This window comes from Epinephelus fuscoguttatus, linkage group LG2 (assembly GCF_011397635.1).
Source record: "Epinephelus fuscoguttatus linkage group LG2, E.fuscoguttatus.final_Chr_v1".
NCBI lineage: Eukaryota > Metazoa > Chordata > Actinopteri > Perciformes > Serranidae > Epinephelus > Epinephelus fuscoguttatus.
The window spans coordinates 50382156-50405402 of NC_064753.1; the positions used below are offsets into that span (position 1 = coordinate 50382156).

At 43.1% G+C, this 23247-nt stretch overlaps 1 protein-coding gene across 1 annotated transcript in view; it reads right to left on the reverse strand.

Moving 5' to 3' along the window:
* Positions 1-23247, reverse strand: part of LOC125880807 (multiple epidermal growth factor-like domains protein 11) — a 213203-nt gene that overhangs the window by 38598 nt on the left and 151358 nt on the right. Inside the window, exons 12-14 of the mRNA XM_049563551.1 lie at positions 10318-10438; positions 906-1069; positions 617-719 (exon numbers count right to left, since the gene is read on the reverse strand). Coding sequence (XP_049419508.1) covers positions 617-719; positions 906-1069; positions 10318-10438 — 388 coding nt within the window. The remainder of the gene's footprint in view (positions 1-616; positions 720-905; positions 1070-10317; positions 10439-23247) is intronic.

Sequence of the window (23247 nt, forward strand, 5' to 3'; positions counted from 1 at the left end):
TCAGAGCTCATGACCATAGGTGAGGGTTGGGACGTAGATGGACCAGGAAATCAAAAGCTTAATAATGCAGTTTACTCCTATAAAACTAAATGAATAATGTACAATACTAATTTGGGGCTGAAGGTTCGGTCAAAGTTTTGTAGAGATTTTAAAGACAGACTGACTGTATATACTCTCTAACAATCTGCACATCAGTGTCCAGTTGGTTTTCCCTGTCCAGAAAATGTGTCTTGGTTTGTCCTCTTCTTCAATCACCATAAATTCAGCTATTGTCTTTTGATCCACAGATTATTTCACTTTTAAGAGACAGGTGTCAGTCCCTTACAATGTTATGACGGTAAAAGGTTACTGAGGATCTTCTCACAAAGCATAAGGGAACACTAACAGCATCATCTGAAGGAAATCACTATGGTAACTTTATGCAACTGTTTTTTTTCTGAGGCATCCTTGGATAAGAATTTAAGAGAAACCTTCGTCTAAGTAGTTTTATGCAACCAGGCACTGCTCCTCAGCCCTCTGAGCCTGTCTGTCTGTCATCTGGACCTTCGTTCATGTTGGAGCCTGAACTTTGACGCTCACAGCGTTTATCAGTCACAACAGCGTCTGCATCACTCACCTGTCCAACCTGCAAGACAGCGACAGAAGCCCGTCACTGGATCACAGCCGTCGGCGTTGACACAGTCACATCTCTCTCTGCAGTCCAGTCCGTACCATCCCTCCTAACAACACACAACACACAACATTACATCAGCGCACTTCAACACAATCTGTCTTTAAATGACACAACTATAAACAGACAGAAGTAGTATTTATTAACATAGATGAATCCAAACTTATTTCTAAACCCTTTATGCTGCATCTTTTTATTCAAGTCATAAGACCCAGTGAGGGCTGTGAGCACTTACAGCACACGGTACGTCGCAGTACTCGTCCCTCCAGCCTGGAGAGCAGGTGCAGGTACCGTTGACGGGGTCGCAGGCCGCCCCGTTGGCGCACTGACACGTCTGATTGCAGCCCAGTCCCCAAGCACCACTGGAGCATGGGATGGAGCAGTCCACACCCTGCCAGCCTGGACACAGACACAGACACAGACACAGACACGCAGCGAAGGACCATCATTCCACCGCTCTTTTTTTTTTAAGATTATTTTTTTGGGCTTTTTGCCTTTAATTAACAGGACAGAGTGAAATGGGGTGAGAGAGAGAGAGCGGGGGGGTGACGCGCAGCAAATGGTTGCAAGCTGGAATCGAACCTGTGACCGCTGCAGCGAGGTATCGCCTCTGTACATGGGGCGCCGGCACTATCAACTACGCTACCGACACCCCAATTCCACCGCTCTTCATTAGAGTCTGTTGTATTTCATGTGCACCTGTGAAGCATCTGGTAACTCTGGTTTTTCATCATTTTCCCCGTCAGTTATTATAAAGCACTTTACAAAGCAATGACTGAGATCAGGAAACACAGTGACAGTACCACATATAAATCGTAAGAGCTGTTAATGAAGAGTCACAGCCTTCGACAGGCTGTAAACAAGTTGTAAACCATGTTTTTGAGCGAAAACTGAAAGTATACGTGAAATGTTTTCAATAATTCCTGTTTCTATCTGCAAAGGTAATCTGTGTACAAACAGCTCAGAAGAAAATGTTGGCATCGTATGTTTATAATACGTTATATACTGCATGCATATCGTGGATGTTTCTAAAGTTTCGAAGTATCTGAGCTGTTGAACACAGACAAACAACAAAACTGGCTGTGATCTGGTGAGTCATCGCTGTGCTTCCTGCAGCTTTTAGCCACCAAACGAGGGTGTCTGTCAGAGACCTGTTGATATTTTTCCTGCCAGGATTGTGCCCTCAAAACCAGATATTTTAAGGCAAACATCTTTTCCTCACCATAACCAAGTGGTTTTTGTGCCTAAACACGGACACATGTTGAAACGTGAAAAATCAACATATCAGCAACATAATAATGTACAAACATAACATATCTGTGTTTTACAGAAATGTACAATGCCAACATTTTTTTGGCGATTGGGTCGACACACAACTGCAACAAGTCGGTCTGTGGCCTGGGACTGTCTGAGTGATAATCTTACTGTTCACCTTTGTTTTCTCCTCCACATAAATTTGTTAAACTGGAGGTTTGTTTAAAACCTGTTCGTCTAGTTGGTCATTTTTCTGGACCAGTTTGACTTGTGCATAGTGGTATTTAAATCATACACCCAGCCTGTTCACTACATTCTGATACTGCAAGGCCCACCGTCATGAGAGGGTCAAAGGGTACAGATGATCCCGGTCCAAGGCCAAGAGATCATCTTCATATACAATTAAAACACATTTCAACGTGACATCTGATGCTACAGCTCCCTGCAGGTATTGTAAAATGGTGCAGATATACACCAAACATGATACAAACATGAGGCTGATTGCAGTCTGATCAGTTAAGCCAAAGTGCTTCACCCAAAATTAGGAGCTCCTAAAAGAAATGCCTGGCTACAGAGAGAACAAGAAAATAAAAGGAGCAGAGAGGTGACGGACACATGTCTGACACAAACAATGTTAAAAAGCATCAGGCATGATGGGCAGAGCTGCAGGTGAGAAGTGAGGCAGAGTAGTTTGAGCAAATAAAACCTGCTGTATGGACTCAGCTTTAAAGCTACAGTGACGCCACAGGTGTCAGATTAAACTGGAGGACATAAGGCATCCATTGGTGCCAAACATGTTATGCTATCTTGTTGGAAAGAGGGCCAAATAACGCTCCAAGGCTACACTAAATTTTGTTGAGGGAAAAAGACACATTGCCATTCTTTAAAAGATTTTTTGGGGGCATTTACAGCTTAAGATAGACGGAGGGCTGGGAGAGAGGGAGGGGATGACATGCAGCAAAGGGCCTCCACTTATACGGGGGCACCAAACATCGCCATTTTTCAAAATTATTTCTGCACACTGGGTTTATAAACAGTCTTGTGAAACATAAATTGGGTTTGACTGGAAAACTGAGAGTTGACAGCCGTATACTCTTCACACTGTTTCAGCTCTGCACATAATTTGACCGATATTTGATTAAAGTAATATTTCCTCAGTCAATGTTTGACTTAACTTTTCTCTAATCATTCACAGGAGGACAATTTCCCTTTTTATTGACAGTACAGCTTAAGATGGGCAGGAAAGGTGGGAGATAGAGGGGGGTGACACGCAGCAAGGGGCCGCAGGTCGGAGTTGAACCTGGGCCACTGCAGAGGCCTCAGCCTATATAGATGACAAACATATCCATGTTCCAAAAATTATTTCTGCACACTGGAGTTTATAAACAGTCTTAGATTACATGAATTGTGTTTGACTGGAAAACTGAGAGCTGATCACCAGATACTTTTTACGCAATTTCAGATCTGCTCACTATTTGACCAATATTTCACTAAAGTAGTATTTTTTTCAGTCCTGATTTGAACTGATGATTTAAAACTTTCCAGTAATTTCTTCAGTCAATTCAGTAATCACTGGACAATGTTGTCCCCCAGCCCATATCTCTGCTCCCTCACTATGACGGGGGCTCAACAGAGTCATGACTCTTTGTTGTCGTGGCTCCACAGCGCTGGAACGAGCTCCCCTTTGACATCAAGACAGCAGACACACATCCTGCTGACTGACTGAAACTCATCACGTTATTCTGCACCGCGGCCCAAAAATAAAACCAACTCTGTATCTCTTTTTGTTTCTAAATGTTGAACTTGAAGCAGTTCAGCAGATTTTATTCTGGCCATTTACTGTTGAATGTTCTTGATATGAGTCACTCTGGATAAAAATGTTGGATAAATAAATGTAATGTAAAATTCTCACATCTCAGCAGTTCACTTGGTTCATACGTTGTTATAAATGTCAATCAGACTGAAACTACGATCATTTGACTCAAGTTGTAGAAAACTCAAATTATCCTTAAAGAAAACTTCAGTTCCTGTACATACACAGGCGCTCTGAGCATGCTCCACAGTTTCCGCCCCGGGCTTTGACCCGGAAGTCCAATAGCATTAAATGTGTAAGAGAAGAAGAAGCCGGTAACAACATGGAGAAATCTACATCCAGAGCCGTGACTTTTTGGACGGACCAAATGTACAGAGCTGTAAAGTTGTCCACCATGGTAGCAGTTAGCTGCTAGCTAACCGTAGCTAACTTGTTTGTCCATTGTTTGGTCTGTGACGTAATAGGTCAACAGGAAAAAGGTCCAATACTAACAAGCTGAAAGGGGGCATATCTCCACCTATCGTAGAGGAGTCGCACATACTTGGCTCAATAAATGGATTCCCCTCCCGTGCTTGTATACTGGGACAAGGACAGTAGGCCAGTTAGATGTCCTCGTCCAGCTGGGACTGTGGCTACACTTCACTGTGCACGAGTATCTGTTTCTCTGACTGCTCTGGTGCCTCCCAGCCTACACGCCTGCCGTCAATCAGCTCATCTCCTCTCTGTCTCTGTCTCCCTGCTCTTCCAACACACCTGCCTACTATCAGCTCATCAGCGCTCCAGTTTATCAGCCCCGGCTCTTCTCCCTCTCCATGTCAGATTGTTGACTCAGCTACAGTGCTAGTCTAAATCTCAGGCCTCTCCCGAGTTCATTCAGTGACCTTACTGGTGTTTTCCTTGCCTGACGTTAACTGTTTCCCCCCGAGTCCCAGAATCATCTGCCTGCCCGCCAGCTAACCCCTGGAATCTCCTCAGCCTGCCCACGCCACTCACCCTCGTCCGTATGTACTGACATGTCTGTCTTCACCATCACCCCTCTGCCCTCTGCCTCAGCCAGCCATCATCTTCTCTCCACTCCACCTCCTTTCTCTGGGGTCTCACAATATATCTTCTACCGACCTCTGAGTCAGTGTCCTGCGTTTGGGTCCAGCGGACTACATCACAACAGGCCGGGGGTGTTTGTTGCATATCAATCCCAGTTCTTTCCTCTTATTTCCTGTCATCTCTGAACTGTCTGCTGTCTAATAAAGGAATTAAAATGTAAATAAGACTTAGCGTATGTTATTGTTGGAGGCGTTGAACTACAAATCTTTTTAAACACCTGTCCTGTACAGCATCTATCTCAATGATCACTGGCCTTCATCCTGAAGAAGGCAACACGTACCGAAACACTGATCCTTAGAATTAGAAATAAACTACACTTACTGCCCTGTGGTATGTTAATGTTGTAATGTTGTTAGACATTTGTGTCAAGTTTGGTCAGAATTAGTGCATGGATTCTTCAGTTATGGACAAGAACATGTTAATTGAGGTCACAGTGACCTTTGGCCACCAAAATCTTACTAGTTCATTGTTGAGTCCAAGAGGACATTTGTGCCAAATTTGAGGAAATTCCCTGAAGGTGTTCTTGAGAAATCATGCTCACAAGATAAGCTGGACCAGGTCACAGTGACCTTTGACAACCAAACTCTAATCAGTTCATCACTGACTCAACGTGGATGTTTGTGTCAAATTGGGGAAATTTCCTCAAGGCCTTCTTGAGATATTGTGTTCACAAAGACTGAGATGTAAGCAAGGTCACAGTAAACCTGACCTTTGACCCTCAAAATCTATCCGTTCATTGATGCGTCCAAGCAGATGTTTGTGTTTCATTTGAAAAAAAAAAAAAAGTTCCTCCTCAAGGTCTTCTTGAGATATCATACTGCCGAGAATTAAATGAACACAATGACCTTGACCTTTAAGCACCAAAATCTAGTCAGTTCATCATTAAGTCCAAGCCGATGTTTGTGCCAAATCTGAGAAAAGTACGTCAGGTAGTTCTTGCTTTCACAAGATGAGATGGTCCAGGTCACAGTGATCCTGACCTTTGACCACCAAACTCTTCATTGCTGAGTTTAAGTGGACGTTTTTGTCAAATTTGAGGAATTTCCCTCAAGGCCCTCTTGTGTTAATCTATCTCAAATCTATGAGTTCATCGATGAGTTTATCTTAAATTTAAACAAAACATTCCCTCAAGGCCTTCTTGAGATATTGCATTCACAAGAATGAGATGTAAGCAAGGTCTCATTGACCCGCACCTTTGAGCACCAGAATCTAGTCAGTTTATCGTCGAGTCCAAGTCGATGTTTGTGCCAAATTTGAAGAAAATCTGTCTGGCTTTCTTGACACATTGTGTTCATGAGAATGAGACCGACAGACAACCCCAAAACATAACGCCTGTGGCCACGGCTGTTGTGGAGTTGTTTTGTTTTTTTTTTAGTTAAGATTATTTCAGTCAAAAAAAACCAGGACTCAAAGGTGTCGGCTATAGACTGAACTCACCACCCTAAATACTAAACATTTATTGTTTTTGTTTAAATTAAACAGAGCAATTTAAGAAGGTGACAAAAACTAAATATATTTACATCATATCGGCCTGTTGTCTGCCCAAATATCCCAAACAACACATCTCATGTCCACTCTGGTGTTCATACTTCAGCATAATATTTGTTAATCATCTTGTGTTTAAATCAGTTTTTAAATCTGCTGTGTGTATCACACACTTTCATTTCTGTTTCTGAACCGTCCCACAGTTTGCCTCCACAAACTAAAACACATCTTTGTTCTACACAGACGTTCTGCTCTTTGTTTTTGTGATCACACAGTTTCCTCTCAGCTCATTGTGACGTCCTCTGATTTAAAAAGAACCTCTGGATTCAGTCTGCTGACACGCTGCTCTTTGCTTTGTACGCCAGTGAAGATATTTCAGAATCTACAAGTTCACTAAATTTGAGTACATGTTAGTTTATGGATCATTTATTTGTCTGTTTATGATTCTGATCACTCTCAGATTTGTGATGTTTTCCCCCCAAACCTCCACACAGTCAGTCATTTGTGGAGGTATGAAAGAATGATAAAATATATGGAATTCATCCAAGTTGAGAATGTCTTTTGTTTTGTTTAATATTGTATGTGATCTATGACAATGCCCAAAAGTCTGTTCTCATACACTCTTTCTATTTTAATATCATTTATCATAATTTGCTCCAGTTCCACGTGGAGGTATAAAAACGGTGTTGAAGTCATGAGCCTCCTGATTCCTTTCTTCAACACAAACATTTGTCAAATATTCTTTTGATATGCCGCCCAGCTCGACCCCACGACTCCTTCTGCCTCTTCAGGAAGAAGACGTAGTAAATATCAGAGTAATAATATAACTAATGACACACTGAGCTGTACAGTTAATCAGATGTTTGCTCGACACATGTTTGATAATAACTCTTTCTAATCAGGCTGAACTTTTCCTCACTGAGTTTTCTCGTCAGTTGCTGTGAAAGAAAAAGGAAATGAAGGTTCAGAGGGTGAAGACAGACACCCACTTGTTCCAGCCAAAGCTCTCAGGCCCCTGGCCCGAGCTCTGCGCTCTGCCTCAGATGTCTCTCCACTTTAATTACCCATGTGTTCCCCTCCAGCCTCAGTGGTGCATAAATATTTAAGGATGCTGATATTGAGGGATATTAAGGAAGTGAAGTGGGGAACAAAATATGGAACATGGAAAAGTCGTGGAGATCGTTAAGGTGGGCACTTTTACATTTCTGGATGGTCAGGAAGTTTCTCAGGTGAGTTTAGAGAAGAGACGGAAATTAAAATGCTTCAATGACAGAAGTCTAATAAAAAAATTAAAACTGCTAAAAATTCAGTTATTAAAAAAATGATCTCACAGTTACTCATAAAAACTTTTAAGCAGGGCGGCAACTATTGATTCACCATGATTTTCTCACCTAGTTGATGATTAATTTGGTCTAAAAACAAAAAAAGTCAGAAAATCATAATTTCCTGAGGCCAGACAAACTGTTTATGTCTGAACAAGAGTTAAAACCCCCAAAGTACAAAGCAGGAAGTCCTCACACTCACAGTATAGAGCCAAACCTGAGGTACATGTGGCATCTTTGCTCGAAAATATTATCTTATTTGCAGGTCGTTTTTTTGGTCTACGACTAAAGGATTCATCTACTGCTCGTCTGAGCTTTTAAGTAGAGAATAAGAAAGATGAACAAAGAGTTATGAAGGTTAAAATGATGAAATATTCCATATCTTAAAAGATGTTTTTCAGGCAGCTCTGCAGCTCAGACGTGTTTGTGGGACTGAGAGCAAAGATGGCTGCAGTTTGCAAAGCACCACAGTTACTGTGACTGACAGGTCTGAAACACAAAACTGTAAAAATAAAACGCATTTCTGTGCTTTTTTTTTTTGGAGATTTTATAGTGAAAAATTAATCAATAATCCCCGTTTGAGGATCTGATGCGTTAATGTGTGAGTTAAAGAGCAAAACAAACTGAAGGACTGAAGAGGCCGAGACGAGTGTGAAGAAACACTTGACATACAGGAGCAGAAAGAAAGCAGCGCAGTGAAAAGAGACACCTTGCTTTGAATGGTCCTCTCTCATCAGGATGTGTCATGAACATCTGTTCTGCAAACTGCCTGTCTGTTTACTTCCTGTTTACTTAACAGAAGAGTAAGATGGGAGGAGACGCCCTCCTTAAGAACAAAGTCAATTTACTGTAAATTTAAAAAATATTTGGACATGAGTTCAGTGTGTGCAGGATAATGGTGCATAAACCAGCACACTGTTGGGAGGAATAAACTGGTGGAGTAGCCCAGTTTGTTGTGCTAGCACAAATATGAAACTCTTGTAAAGAGACATCAGGTCCCATTACTGGGGCAAACAGCCCCGAGTGATCGTCCCCCATCTTACCCTGATGTTAGCTTCACCTCCCGCCCCATGGTCACAGCATGTGTTCAGCCTGCAGTTACTTCACTTTCCACAGCTAGCTTGTGTCATACTGTTCACAGAACGTACTGTCTGTTTTTAATTATTCTGATAGCGATGTTAGCCAGTCAGTTAGCCTAGCGTGCTACTACAATAAAGAAAAAGCTTTTCGGTCACTAAAACAGGGATTTTTAATAAATGTCTTCTAGGGTGCAGATTTGTCAAAACTTATGTTACTGTTCATCTGTGTGGACGTATAAAACACAGCATTTAAAAATGATGATGTGATGTCACTTTGCACATGTTCATTATTGCTTTCTATAACGAGCACCAGACACATTAATCAGTATTCAATAACAGCGGAATATTGATTTGTTTTGTTGGCACTGTTTGGTCTAATCAGTGTTTTACACTTAAACTTAATGTTGCTGCACTACTTCATGGACGACCTCATCCACCTCAACATCCACCAACAACAACAGTTTTGGATCAGGACAGGTCCGACCATCAGATGGAGGGACAGTTCCCACAGTGGGGCTGTTATCAGTGACGATCGGAGGGAAAACTTCAGCTCGTTCAAGGCATCACTCGTATCGTTGAGTAAACTCTTCCGTCCCTTAAATGAACAGGAATTAACGTGACGAGACCTGCAGGGAGTCTCTGTGTGATGAGGTGAATACAGACTACATAGAACAAATAACATCGTCGAGTGTTTGGGGTCGTTGTACGTTCTAGGGTTTACAGAGATATTTTGTAAAACAAAGGTTGTGTGGACAGAATTATTTTCTAAAACAGATGGGAAAAATATCACTTTTAAAAAACTTCTGAACACCTGAAGACGGGCCTGAAAAGGGCATTGTAGGTATGTTAGTTGTGTACTTAAATTTGAGGTTTTCGTACTTTACTGGAGAGTTCTCACTTCCTGTCACTTTATTCTTTCTACTCCACGATATCCATCATGTGTAACCACACAGGGTCGCTGGGGGAAAAGGGCTGGATCCGAATCCTGGCTGACACCGGGCGAGAGACAGTGCACACCCTGGACAGGTCGCCAGACAATAACAGCTACCGTTCACACTCACATTCATGCCTACGGGTAACTTAAAGTCAAAAATGAATCTGCATGTCTGTGGACTGTGGGAGGAAGCCAGAAAAAAACCCATGCTGACACGGGGAGAACATTCATGCTGTGAGATGACAGCACTAACCACTGCATCACAGTGCTGACCTCCTCTGCTGCCTGTCAGACAGGCATAGACCTGTTTTTATTCCACTGATTGTGTTGGACAGATATAGTTACAGATTACTCTGCAGTCTCCTGATACATGAAATCACACAAAAAGCAGAGTGAGTGGCTCCTTGTCAAATTCCACCAAAGACACATTTTATCTCTGAACTCCTCCCATGGTTTTATTTATGGTTCTGACTGCATGTAATGGAGTATTCCTACATCGTTTATTGCTACTTTAACTTCAGTAAATGTACTCCCTCCACAAAATCTATGATCGACTGTGTTTTTGTTTCTGTCAGGGAAACCTGATCTGAGTTCAAGATTTCAGATTAATGAATGAATGATGTGTGACAGTGTGACGCAGGACCACTGAACAGAACCTTCTCTGCAGAAACAGGAGCCTTCGATGTGCGAGCAGGAGATCTCGTTGTGGCAGGAGCAGGAGGAGGTGCAGTTGATCCCGTAGAGGCCTGCAGGACAGCTGATGGAGCAGTCGTCACCCTGGACACAGTGGACACACACAGAGACACTGAGGACAATGGAGAGGCTCACACACCACAGTACGACTGTGGACAACACACACATCACATTTTTTACTGTACCTCAGTTTACCTGCTTTCATGGATCAACTTTGACTTATTATGTAAACCACCTCTTGACATGACATGACCACTCCAACCAAAGGATTAATATCTTAAGAAAAATCAAAATTTTCTTGACATTTTTTTTATTTTAAAGTGATGAGAAATTTACTTTTGCAGTCATTTCTAGACATTTTCTTACTATTAATTAAGTAACTGGACAAATGGGGGGGTGAAGAAAATACAACACACTTTACACAATTATTACACCCTATATAGTGGACTCAAAGTATCCCACAATGCAACATGAAAAGAAGTGTACAAGCCACATATCCCATCATGCACTGCACCATAGAAACAAAATTGATGTTATTTATTAAATTGTATATTGTAAATTCATAAATTGGGAGCGCTGTCTGAATGTAGCGTTGGGTTATCCAGAGCAGCGCACTCTCAGAGTGGCAGAGCGCACTCTGGACACTCTGTCTGTGGAGACGGAGCAGCAGAGCGCCGAGCGGAGTGAATGTGTGATTAACTTAACCGTTGGTTCATTCATGTAGAAATATAACGCTGCGTTTCTTCCACCAACAGGGCTCTCATTTTAGTGTAGAGCGTCAGACTGAATTTACCAACGCACCATGTCAGGTCACTCACTCTCCGGGACCGCCAGTGTTACTTGAATAAGTAAACACTGACCAACGGGACCAGACTGGCCGACCCGTATGCTCTCACTCAGTGGATGGATGATGTCACAGGAAGCCAATCTTACAAAGGAGGACCACACTTGTTTGTTTTGCTATGGAAGCTAACGTTAGCTAATGTGCTAAAAAGTTAGCGTTGCAGAGAAATCCAATCTTCCTCTTAATCCCTCCCCAGTTTCTGATGAGGTGGACATGATAACCCTTAATACACATAACCTTATTCATCCCTACAACAGGAAATACTTTTTCCCTAACCTGATATGAAGTGTGCGCTGCACATGTGAACATTTTTGATGATGGCCTCCATCCAGTCCTTTGGTCTTATCACATTTAACCATAGTTGTCTTTGTTTTTGTTGACGGGCAGTGGCGGCTGGTTTTGAGCCATGACTCCTTCTATTCTGGCTCCCAATAACACAACAAGACAAACACATTTTAACACTCCTATGGAGCCTACAGCCCTGTGGGGGAGAGGCAGCTGCACCTCCAGCTGATAACATGATGTCACTGTGACGTATGAAACCTAAAAATGTGACATATTTCTGGTTTGCAGAAACAGCAGCAACATTTTCTCCTGATGATGGTGCTGACAATCCCGCAGCACACCGGCTCATATTTTATAGATATGAAAATGACTCTACACCTGTCAGTCTGCTAAATAAATAAATGTAAAGTGTTGAAGATGTTTTCTTTATTTAAATGTGTTTTCTTTGGCTGCAGTGTGTCGAGGTTTCTCCAACACTAAAGCTCCAGCCTTCCTTCACTGTCTGTGCTTCTTGTATTCTTCATGAGCTGGCCTGTGACTGCGCGCACAGTGTTTGGAGTTTTAGGAATGTCTTTGACTGACAGCTAGTTTTCACCATCACCCCTCCTGCAGCTCAGCTCCAGGGAAACAGCTCCTGCTCGAGTTCATCTTTAAATTCATTATAAGCCCACGACTGCATTAAATCTGAGGGCAGAGATGCAGCAAACAAGCCCATGTATAATGGAGGAGAGGGACGATCATCACTGATGGCGTCCCCGCAGAGAGACATGATGTCTACGCTTGTCCAATCAACAGAGGACATGGTCAGACCTGCTAAAAAGACAGCTCAGCATTAGCGGGATGTCTAACCTTACTCTGCGCTGTAAGCGTGCTGTGAAACAAGCCGCACACACGCTGAACCTTCTGCACGCCGTCCCATTGATCAGGACCTTCAACATATAAACTGTGCTAATTAAAGCTGCCTGCTTCCAACCTGCCGCCTGTAAATTGCTATTAATCTAATATTCACAAAGCCAGCCAAATGTGCAGAGACAGGAGAGGAGAGCAGCCTTATTAAAAAGTTGGTGAATTAAGGACTTAAAAAAAACTTTGTTAATAAATAACGTGTGTGGGTCCAAAAAGGAAAATCATCAGACTTTCCCGAGAGAGGCCGAGTTTAAACAACTGACCTCTGCAATAAAAAAACACATGGGGATCAATTCCGATATTAATCATCCAGTTTTCAATTCAGAGAGGTCGTGTGGCGATTTATCAGCCCGTTGTTGTTATTCCTCTTTCCTCACTGACATCATCAGAGCCAGGAAATAAATAAAGTGGGTGCCTTTTCTTCTTAAAACCTGGAGTCAAAGTGGATGCATGGATTTATCGTCTGAACATGGGTGTCAGCTGATGTTCGCCTTGTTGACCGCCATCAACCTGACATCAAATCAGATGACATTTTTCAGACGGCATTGGTCCATCTGCTGCGTCAGATCAGTTTTTCGCAGGTTAAAAAGCAGAGCTCCACGCTGTCGTGCCCTGACCTCCCAGGGAACATTAGAAAACATGTTTGGTACAAACAGAGATCTTCTCTGGGACGCAGTACACTCACCATCGACACGCACCTCCCACCTTTTCTAAGGCAACACATTGCTGGCCCAGGGCAACCACACTGTCTGCACTGTCTATATTTACGCCCCTGTATACAGTCATTGGTTAAATGCGGCAGCAGAGGAGCGAGTTAACATCGACCGTTAGCTGTTAGCAGCTGCAAACTAACAGCTAACAGAGGTTGTAGTGAGTTACAGTACAGTGTTCAACCTCTATTCAGTAAAATGAGTAAAGGAGCATCAGTGAAGAATTTCATCCCTATTAACTGAATCACTTTGATCACATTAATGACCTGATCCTCCATGGACTGGAGGAGCATGTTATCAGGTCAGCGGGCCGTCAGGGTCATAACCCTCTCACAAACTACACACATCAAGCTTCCAGGTGTGAGTGTGCTACTTAAAGCATACCAAGTGTGCAGCGCCCATCAGGTCGACATCAAGCCCCAGTAACAGAGCTGAGCCCAGATAAATAAATAAATAAATAAATACAGAGTCCCAAAGATCTATAGCTGTGTTTCCATGCTGTTCATGTGCGCAGGTTTCAGCTGAGCGTGACATATTTTCAGTCTCTGCCAGCTGACCACAAACGCCTGCGAGCGTGTTGGAGTTTATCCGAGGTCACTGGGACACGCTCGGTTAATGAGGACATCCTGTCAAATACGTGGCTCAGCCGAGTTCAGATGTTTCGATGGTTTGGTTCCTTGGTTTAACTTTATTAACACAAATTAGTCATGATCAAGAAAGCAGAATTGGGGTCGACCTGATAGCAGTCAGAATGAGCCTTAAAGGACTGAAAACAGAGGAGTTATTGTTGGTTGAACATTTTATAACTACAGTTGAAACTTGAAAACATGTTGTTAATGGAAGTTTGTGCAAAAAGAAAATAACTCAATCAAAGGAGAGATTCTGCGTCCAGTTACAGATTTTTTTTCAGTATCATAAATGAGCAAATAAACACGGTATGATAACTGTCAACTTTATATCACAGTGTACCTTAAAACTGGTGTACTGCTGCAGCTCTACCACTATCACTATCACTGCCACTCTCACTCTCACATTAAGGCATAAAATGCCCTGAAAATAATCTAAAAACAGACGCGCAACAAAAACAAGTAGGACTGACTACACTTAATTACAGCTGCAATCAGACGAGAGTGAAGAACAAAAGCACGCTCAGGGACTGACGGAGTAACGTGGTTAATAAATCACTTTAATCAAGTCATCTTGAGGCACGTCGGAGAGTTGAGATTTTTATTATTTCAAATGGTTTTTGTCTTGTGAAGTTTTTGAGGAAGAACAGAGTTCACATCACTGATAAAAGATATGATGTTAAAAATGTATGCTGACAGTATCAAACAGTTTCCTCTCAGCAGGTTCAACTGCAGTTTTTGGATGTAAATAGTTTTCAGGGTGAATCCAGCATGTCATAAACTTTACATACATGTATCCTCGTCACATCTGCTGATTAACGAGCTAGATGTTTGTTTAGTGTATACTTTTACTTTCACCTGGAGTTCACATCCCGTCACAGATCTGCAGTTCATGTTTTAATTTTTTATTTTATTTTAACCACGCTTTTCCCTGAAACTACACTGTTTTGGTTGTCTAACCTCAGTGTGTACATGTGTAGATCTGGTTGTAAATTAGAAATATTGCGGGCTTCTCCTAAAAGGAACGATTTATTGTTCAGTGGTTTGAAGCCCTCTGATGGCCGACAGCTTCTTAAACAGCAGCTCTGTTTGCTTCATCAGCCTGTTTTCATTCCCAGATCATCAAACACCAACTCTGTGTCACGCCCCTCAGCGTGTAAAGTCGACGCCAAAGGCACGCCTCAGCATCTTTATGAGACGCACTGGGCTTTCAGCAAACTCCAACGTAAACCCATTCGTGGCAACTCTTGACACTGAGAGCAAATGACGTGGTAAAAACACTGTGAAAGTCTGCGCATGGTGGGAGGGAGGAAAAGTACACGGGTCAAACAAACTTCGGACTTTCACCCAGGAGATCACAGTTTGTGTCCCATATGAAACTAAAAAGGCAGTGTTGTATTAACATAATCATTCGCACACACATTCACACACTGGTGGCCGAGGCTAACGTACAAGGTGCCACCTGCTATTCAGTAATCATTCACACGCTCCCACACATCAACAGAGCAGCCATTGGAGCAATTCGGGGTTCAGTATCTTGCCGAGGATACTGGGACATGCGGGTCTACTGATTACTGGACGACCACAGCTGCAGGTAGAAAATAACGGCGCCCTGATGGCAACAGAGAACATTTATCTGCAAGAACAATACAAACAAATAAAATTATTTGAAGAAACTAAGTTCCTTGTCAGACTCAGTAACAGATTATTCAATAATATTTTTTCTCTAATAAACAGTCGTGCACTGGTTTATTTCTTCATTAAATTATTGTAATATGTGGAATCAATCTGATAATCTAATAAAGTTTTCTTCTGTTTCTTCACAGTGTGTTTCCTGCCACATGAAACATCCACAAAGTCGTTTCTTTTTAAAGGTTTTTTTTTTTTTTTAGGGCTTTTGCCTTTATTACAGGACAGCTGGAGAGTGACAGGAAATGGAGGAGAGAGAATGAGGATGGCGTGCAGCAAAGGGCCACAGGTTGGGATCAAACCTGAGCTGCTGCTCAGGCCTACAAGGGGTGCACACTCCACTCAGTGAGCGAGAGGGCGCCCCGTTTTTTATTTTAAATCCTGCATTATTGCATTCTGGCTTGCAGCCTGCTTCTTTCCTGTCTTTCCTGGCACGCCGCTGCATTTCTCGGTGCATTAGTGGAACAGTGTGACTTCACTGGTGTGACTGTGCATCGTGTCATTTGTGTGCATGATTCATCAGGAGCCGCTCTGCAGCGTTAGCAGAGGTCAAAATCTCCACAGGGAAACTTTAAACAATGATTGAATCCAGAAGCAAATACATGCGTCTCTATTTTATGTCTCAGATTCTCATTTTGTTTTGTTTTTTACTTTCATGATTTTCTTTGATACATATTTAATGAGCTCTGTTAGAAGGAGCCTGAGATCCAAGATTCTCACTGCCAACGACGGCTCGTCTGTAACTGTTGTTTGTATGACATTAAAAGAGCCGAGCCACTGGAACAACATCCAGAGTGAAGGTTTTATGGACGTGTTCTGGTATAGACACGGTAAATAACTGTTGTTTGGAGGGAAACTTTCTGTAACTCTTTCCTCTTCCCTGAAACCAGCTCAACATTTCCTTGTCGACACATCAGATGAGTTGTTGCGTAGATTTCAAACCTTGGCTCAAACCTTGCACATGTTTACAGATATCGATCGAAACTGTCCAAAGTGGTGACAATACCACATAGAAATTCTGTCTGAAGCTGGTTTCTCGTCCACAGTCAGTGACACACAGAGAACTGAACTGCGCTGAGTTACCAGCACAGCATAAATTCCCTTTAAATCAATAACACTCCGCTGAGAGCAACATCTATCTGAATTTAGCTGCTATAAACCAAACGGACATTCATCTGCAGCGCTCATCCCGCTTTCATCTGCTGAAAATCCCTGATGTTCTCAGTCCAATTATCAAAGTCCCTGTCATCTCTCTGCTCCTAGGTGTCTCATCTCCGCTCTCCGCTCAGTCACTGAGAGATCAGTCAACACTCCAGGAGGGCCACTGCTTCACACACCAGTCCCAAACACACACATAGACAGACCTACATGCTACTCTAATATTAACACTTGCCTGGCCTACATCCGTCTGAGATTATCATTTAAACCCGCCCCCAGTAAATCTAACGTTTACCTTTAGTCCTGATTCTACTTTTAAGTCTCAATCCATTTTATTAACCTAAACTACAGTAAACTCATCCACACTGTGAGTGTGTGTGAGCATGTTATGTGTTTACACTGAAAATGTGGCCACAATTTAAATGTCCGCATGCAAACTAAAAAAACAGTAGTTTAGTTAAGTGTTAATAGACACTACTGTCCCACACTGCGACACACAAGAGAAACAATCAGCTACATAAAGAACAGCAGCGGACTTACCATTAGGCAAAACTAGGCGGTTGCCTGGGGCCCCAAGTTTCTGAGGGCCCCATAAAAATCCTCATACATTTATGGTTAATAGAGTTTTGTCTTATTTGCGCACATTATTTATTTTTTTGATTAAAATCCTTTAGCTAAAATGCCAGCAGAATGCTCATTGTATTATGTGTGTCTCAGGCCCCTCGCTTCAATCCCCACTACATTGGACTAGTCCATCTTACTGCGCATGTGCCGAAAGGATTCAGGAAGACAGCAGCAAAACAAATGGCTTGGCGCGGAGAAGAGAAGAGGAGAAAAGACGAAAACGACAACGATGAAGTTTAGAGAAATGAAAAGAAGCTACCCAAGCGGAGCTGAGAAAAGGAGAAAGAAGGAGGAGAGTAGAAAATTTGTTACAAAATTGACAAAAGTCACTAGTTTTTTCACCGTCACCACCAGCAACAATCAACCAGTAGCAACGACATCGACATCCGTTCATGAGGGTCCGTCATGTGGAGATCGAGATGAACAACCAGTGAGTTACGTTATCAAAACTGTCCAAGGGGTACATTTTTTTTTATTGATAATTATTCCTTTACGTTATGCATTCAAAATATTACAAAGTATGTAAGTAAATTATTAACAACTACTCACTCTGCATTAAAATGATCCCTGTCAGTATTATAGCTTTGTATTAATATTGCTGTAATGTGTGTTATAATTTACTGCTTTAGATGTTTAAGGTTGAGGAAAAGGGAAAAAAGTAGAGAAAAGGAGAGGAAGACAACGAAAAAAAGGGACAGAAGAAGAAAAAAGGGAGAGGGAAACAATGAGAACAAGGGACAAGAAGAGAAAGGGACAAAAGGTAAAAAATAATACATGTGTATTCTGTTAAAATGTATCTGTATAATTGACCTGTTGTTGTTTTGTGTGTTATCTTCTCATTTCAGCATCACAACATAGAGGACAGCATGTACTGGCTGAACGTGCTTGCTGCTGCTGCCCATATTTGAGCTGTGTAAAGGTAAATCATCTCTGTCACATATACAGTCATGAAAGTACAACTTATCTAGTGAACTCAATTCTCTGTATTTGACCCATCCTAAATATTCTATCAGAGAGCCTGCTGGTAAAAAATAATATGTGTATATTCTGTTAAAATGTATGTATCTGTATAATTAACCTGTTGTTGTTTTTTGTGTTATCTTCTCATTTTAGCATCACAACAATGAAAGGATCAATAAAAGGACGTGGAGGGCCCCATGTCTGTCTTCGCCTTGGGCCCCAAAATGACTAAATCCACCTCTGATAAAGAATTAACAAGTCCTCCGTCCCAAACGACCACACGGGCTGTTTGTTCCTCCCCTCTAATACGACCCACAGGACTGTTCTGAAGCGTCTTAAATTAGCGCCCCCTCCTGATGGAAGGAAATAAGTCTCGCTCACCAGACCTTTCTCAAGAAAAGAAAGGTCTGGCTGGGCCGACTGTCACTTTGAGATTGGAGAAAAAAATGTCCCGGCTGCTTGTACTTCTTTCAACCAATCACAATCATTCTGGGCGGTGCCACAGCAATGGCGCGCTTGCAAAAATATTGCCGGGGGGAAACAAGTTTTGGTGTAACACGCCCACAAAAATATCGCCTACAGGACGCAAACCATGGCAGAAAAATGGCTACATCCCCGCAAGATCAAACACCACAAAATTTAGTAAAGGACGTGTTGAAAACGGTTGAAAACTGCTACACAACCGGAGGTGGTAGGGCAGGACTTCAACGGGTGGCTCGTTCCGCCCAATGAGAGGCTGATCTCTGCAGCAAACTTCCGCCCACTCAGACTAGAAGGAAATCAACAGGTCCTCATATCTTAAAGACAGAATAGCTCATGCATGGCTGTTAATGTTTGCACAGTGTTGCCAACTCTCCAATGAAAGTAGCTCACACTAGCTCCAAACGTTGCCAGATGACATCACAGCCATCCCCACACTCAGAGATTGGGTACCAAGCCCCAACAAGCCCTTACGACACAGATTCCCGTACAACAAGGGCAAATGACCTGAGATTGAAAATCATGGACAAGCTGGAAACCCGGCACCCCTGAAGCCATTACCAAGGTGACAAAGTACCTTCTGAAAATCTGCTAGATGATGTGAATGCAGTACTACTTACTATCCCTACTACAGCATAACTGAGACCAATCACCACAGCAACAGTGATCCTGGAGATGCTTAGCCACACGATGAGCACCATGAGTCACAGAGGGCATTACCCCCCATGGAGAAGGAGGCTGGAGGCCAAGATCAAGACATGGAGAGAGGTTAGTCAACTCTCAGACCTACAGGAAAGTGTGGGGAGGAGTATCAGGTATGAAGAGCTGGACAGCACCGGGCCCTGACATGATCCACACCTACTGGCTAAAGACACTAACTGCACTCCATGAAGGCCTGGGGGCACAGATGAACCAGCTGCTGATGGATGGGACCCATCCAGAGTGGATGACCCAAGGACAGACATTCCTGATCATGAAGGATTCCCAGAAGGGCGCAGACCCATCCAACTACCGGCCAATAACCTGCCTCTGCACAACATGGAAGTTCCAGTCAGGCATCATAGCGGCTAAGATGAACAGGCACATGGCCCAATACCTGAGCAAGGCCCGGAAAGGAATAGGTAGTATTACCAGGGGAGCCAAGCACCAGCTACTGGTCGACAGGGCAGGTACCAAACACTGCAACACCAGGCGGACCAACCTATGCACCACCTGGATCGACTACAAGAAAGCCTACGACTCAGTGCCACACACATGGACACTGGAATGCTTGGAAATGTCCAACATCAACAAGACACCAAGAGCCTTCATCAAGGACTCCATGGGGCTGAGCAAAACGACTCTGGAGACAAACTCGAAGACAACTGCACAAGTTATCATCAAGTGTGGCATAAACCAAGGAGAGGAACTGTCCCCGCTCCTGTTCTGCATAGGCCTGAAGCCCCTCTGTCAGATCATCTCCAGGAGTGGATACCCGTTCTGAAGTGGAGCAACCATCAGGCACCTCCTCTACATGGATGACATCGAGCTGTACGTCAGGAGTGAGCAAGACATCGACTCAGTGATCCACCTCACCAGGATTAACAGCAGTGCTCTGCTCATGTATTGGGCCACACTGGGCTAGGAGTTGTTTATTTGTCAGTCTAGATGTTGGGTTGTGAAGCATCCATATGTTCCATATCCTCTGCATGTAGTCCCTCTCTCTGTTACTAGGGTTACTAGTATAGCAGCATTCTAACATTTCCATATTCTCTGCTCTCATCCATTTACGTTTGTTCCAGTAGCCCAGTTCTCATCAGGTTGCCATGGTTCCCCAACATCTGACGCGGACCTTACTGAAGTGGGTGACGCCCAAGCTGTATGACTATTGTCTTTGCAGTTTCACTCATCCTGAAGTAGGGGCATTAAGGACCTTACCGAAGGGTCCAGACTGGATATGTGTTACCTGCCCTGACCGGGATTCAAACGCCGATCTTAAAGGAATAGTGCACCCAAAAATGAAAATTCAGCGATTATCGGCTGAGATCGGCGGGGGGAGTGCCAACATGCTCATCCATAGTGATCCAAGTGTCCTGAAGCCCCGACATAAAAAGTTGTTTGGAAAAACGTCATATGAACTCTGTTTTTAGCTTCACTGTAGCCTGTAGCTCTGACTGCTAGTCTCGTCAGTACTGATGTCCAGATTCTTAAATGCAGGCATCGCCAATTCCCAGTCTGAGCAGCAAAGACCTTCCTCATCCGTTGGCATTGCTTTGCATTTGAAACAACTACACCACCAGGTTTCCAGTGCTCGACTCCGGTATTCTGCGGCTGGCTGAGGGTTAGGCTCATGAGCTGTGGCGGCTGCTTCGTCCAGTAGCCTGAGTTCCGTCTGTATACTCGGGCTCAAACAAATATGGCTCAACAAAGTAATGCTGTTCCTCCTCAGTTTCAAAGTCTTCAGACATGTTGGGCTGTCCTTTGCTAGAAGACCGTAGTGCAAATTATCTTTTAGCTCTGTGGTTACTGTTGTCCCTCCCTGTGGTGCACGTGTCACGTGATGTAAACACGGGTGAGCAAAGCTCATGCTTTCACTGGTTTTGCGCAAGCGCACACACGTGAGCGCGGAACACAGAGAAGCAGTCAGAGCTACAGGCTACAGTGAGGCTAAAAACAGAGTTCATATGACGTTTTTCGAAACAACATTTTATGTCGGGGCTTCAGGACACTTGGATCACTACGGACGAGCAGTATGGAGATATTTTGTGGTTTCAATTTTGTGTTCTTGGACGTTAGTCTGGGGCACCGTCAGCCTCCATTAGGTGTGCTAGCCGCTCCCCCCGCTGATCTCCGCAAGTGATGTGAGGACTCTAAAACTTCACCAGGGCCTCCGTCGGCATATGGGTGAGTAGATAATGGCTGAATTTTCATTTTTGGGTGCACTATCTCTATAAGAAAAATGCCTTTAAAGTTTCTACACCAGCCAAACATGTTGGGTAGATTTATACATTCATGTTGTGCCTTCTTAGAATTTTTTATAGATGAAAACCACGACCACTGATGTGACCTTTGACCCCTAAGGTGCAGATACTGCACTTTGCCTTTGGATGACCTCAAACACTAAAACACTACTGCAAAGGCAAAGTGCAGTATCTACAATCTAAATGTTTTCATCTTCATGTTGTGAATGTTGAAGGTGCTCAGTGGTTAACCTCAAGATTAAGAATCTTTTTTTATCACAACCCTTTCATCACAGAGTGTGTTGCTCATTAAGATTTTTTTCATGCTGACGTAAGGCAGAACCAACGGTCAGCAGTCGTGTCTGCCTCACGTCAGATACATGAGATTCACTGATGTGTGATGAGGGTTATATCTGTAGTTGGCAACCCCTGCATTTCCACGGTGGTCAATAAAGCTAATGTGAGATTTTATCTCAGTGTCTGACAAATGGCATGACAAACATTTACCTCTGAGACGTGGAGGAGGAGGAGGAGGAGAAGAAGGAAGTAAGATAACATGGAAACACTCCACCAAAGTGGCCTCACACTGAACACACGGACACACAGGCTGAACATTGTTATGGAGGTCTACATGAAATGAATCCACTCTCATCCACACTCTGACTCCTGCTTGCACACACACCACTGCCCTGACATCTCCACACTCTCCTCCTCCCTCAGGCTGACCTATATCATGGAGTGTGCACCTGCAGTAGCCTTTCTCCATTACAAGCTGTGTACGGTAACTGTGTGACTGAACCTGCAGAGTCAACAGCTCCTGATAAATTAACCTCAGCATGTTAGAGAGCATGTTCTGCACCTGCTGCCACAGAGCCTGCACACATTACCCTCACATGTAGGGAGCTCGACTGAATCAGGTAACACCAACACATCAGGTATTACACTTCTGTAGATGAATGGTTGTACGGAAGCCCTGAGAGGCCAAAAGTGGTTTTCTCTCCTGTGTTTATGACCTAACAACAGGTGAGCAAAGGTTTGGATTTGTTTCTAAATTCATTAATTTTATTCATCTGTGGAACAGGTGGAAAAAAAGTTTTGCTGGTATCATTTTCCTAAGTTACTTTGTTTTATTTGTTTTTGTAAAAAAAAAAAAAAAGTTTAGCTAGGTGATTTTTTTTGTTGCTGTTTAAGGATCATCTTTCAAACCATGTGTTGTTGTAATACTGATTTTGGCCACAGGGGGCTGAGTGCACCACTACCTCTGATTCTATATGACACTAAAAGCATTGCAAGTTTTCTCTCAGGCGAATTTTAATTTCTCCATGCACTCTGAACTAGAATTCTTCAAGGATCTACCCGGACCCTTAGACCTAAAACCAGACCCAGGACGTGTATGGGATCAGGTCCATGTCCGGTTTAGTCCCATTTGATCACCAAAGGTCTCAGGTCTGTTTATCATTATGTGTAATAGACTGAATCACGGCGTTTATTTACAAAAACGTCTGGGGAGAAAAACCCTTCCATCACAAACATTACAATCCACGGAGGTGTGTGTTCGGAGCTGTGTGAACTTTGACTCATTTCATCATGTTTCTTTTCCTAAACTTAACCACAGCACCTTTACTCTCCTAAACATAACCTCTAGGGGTGGAAACCATCACAGGAATGGTGA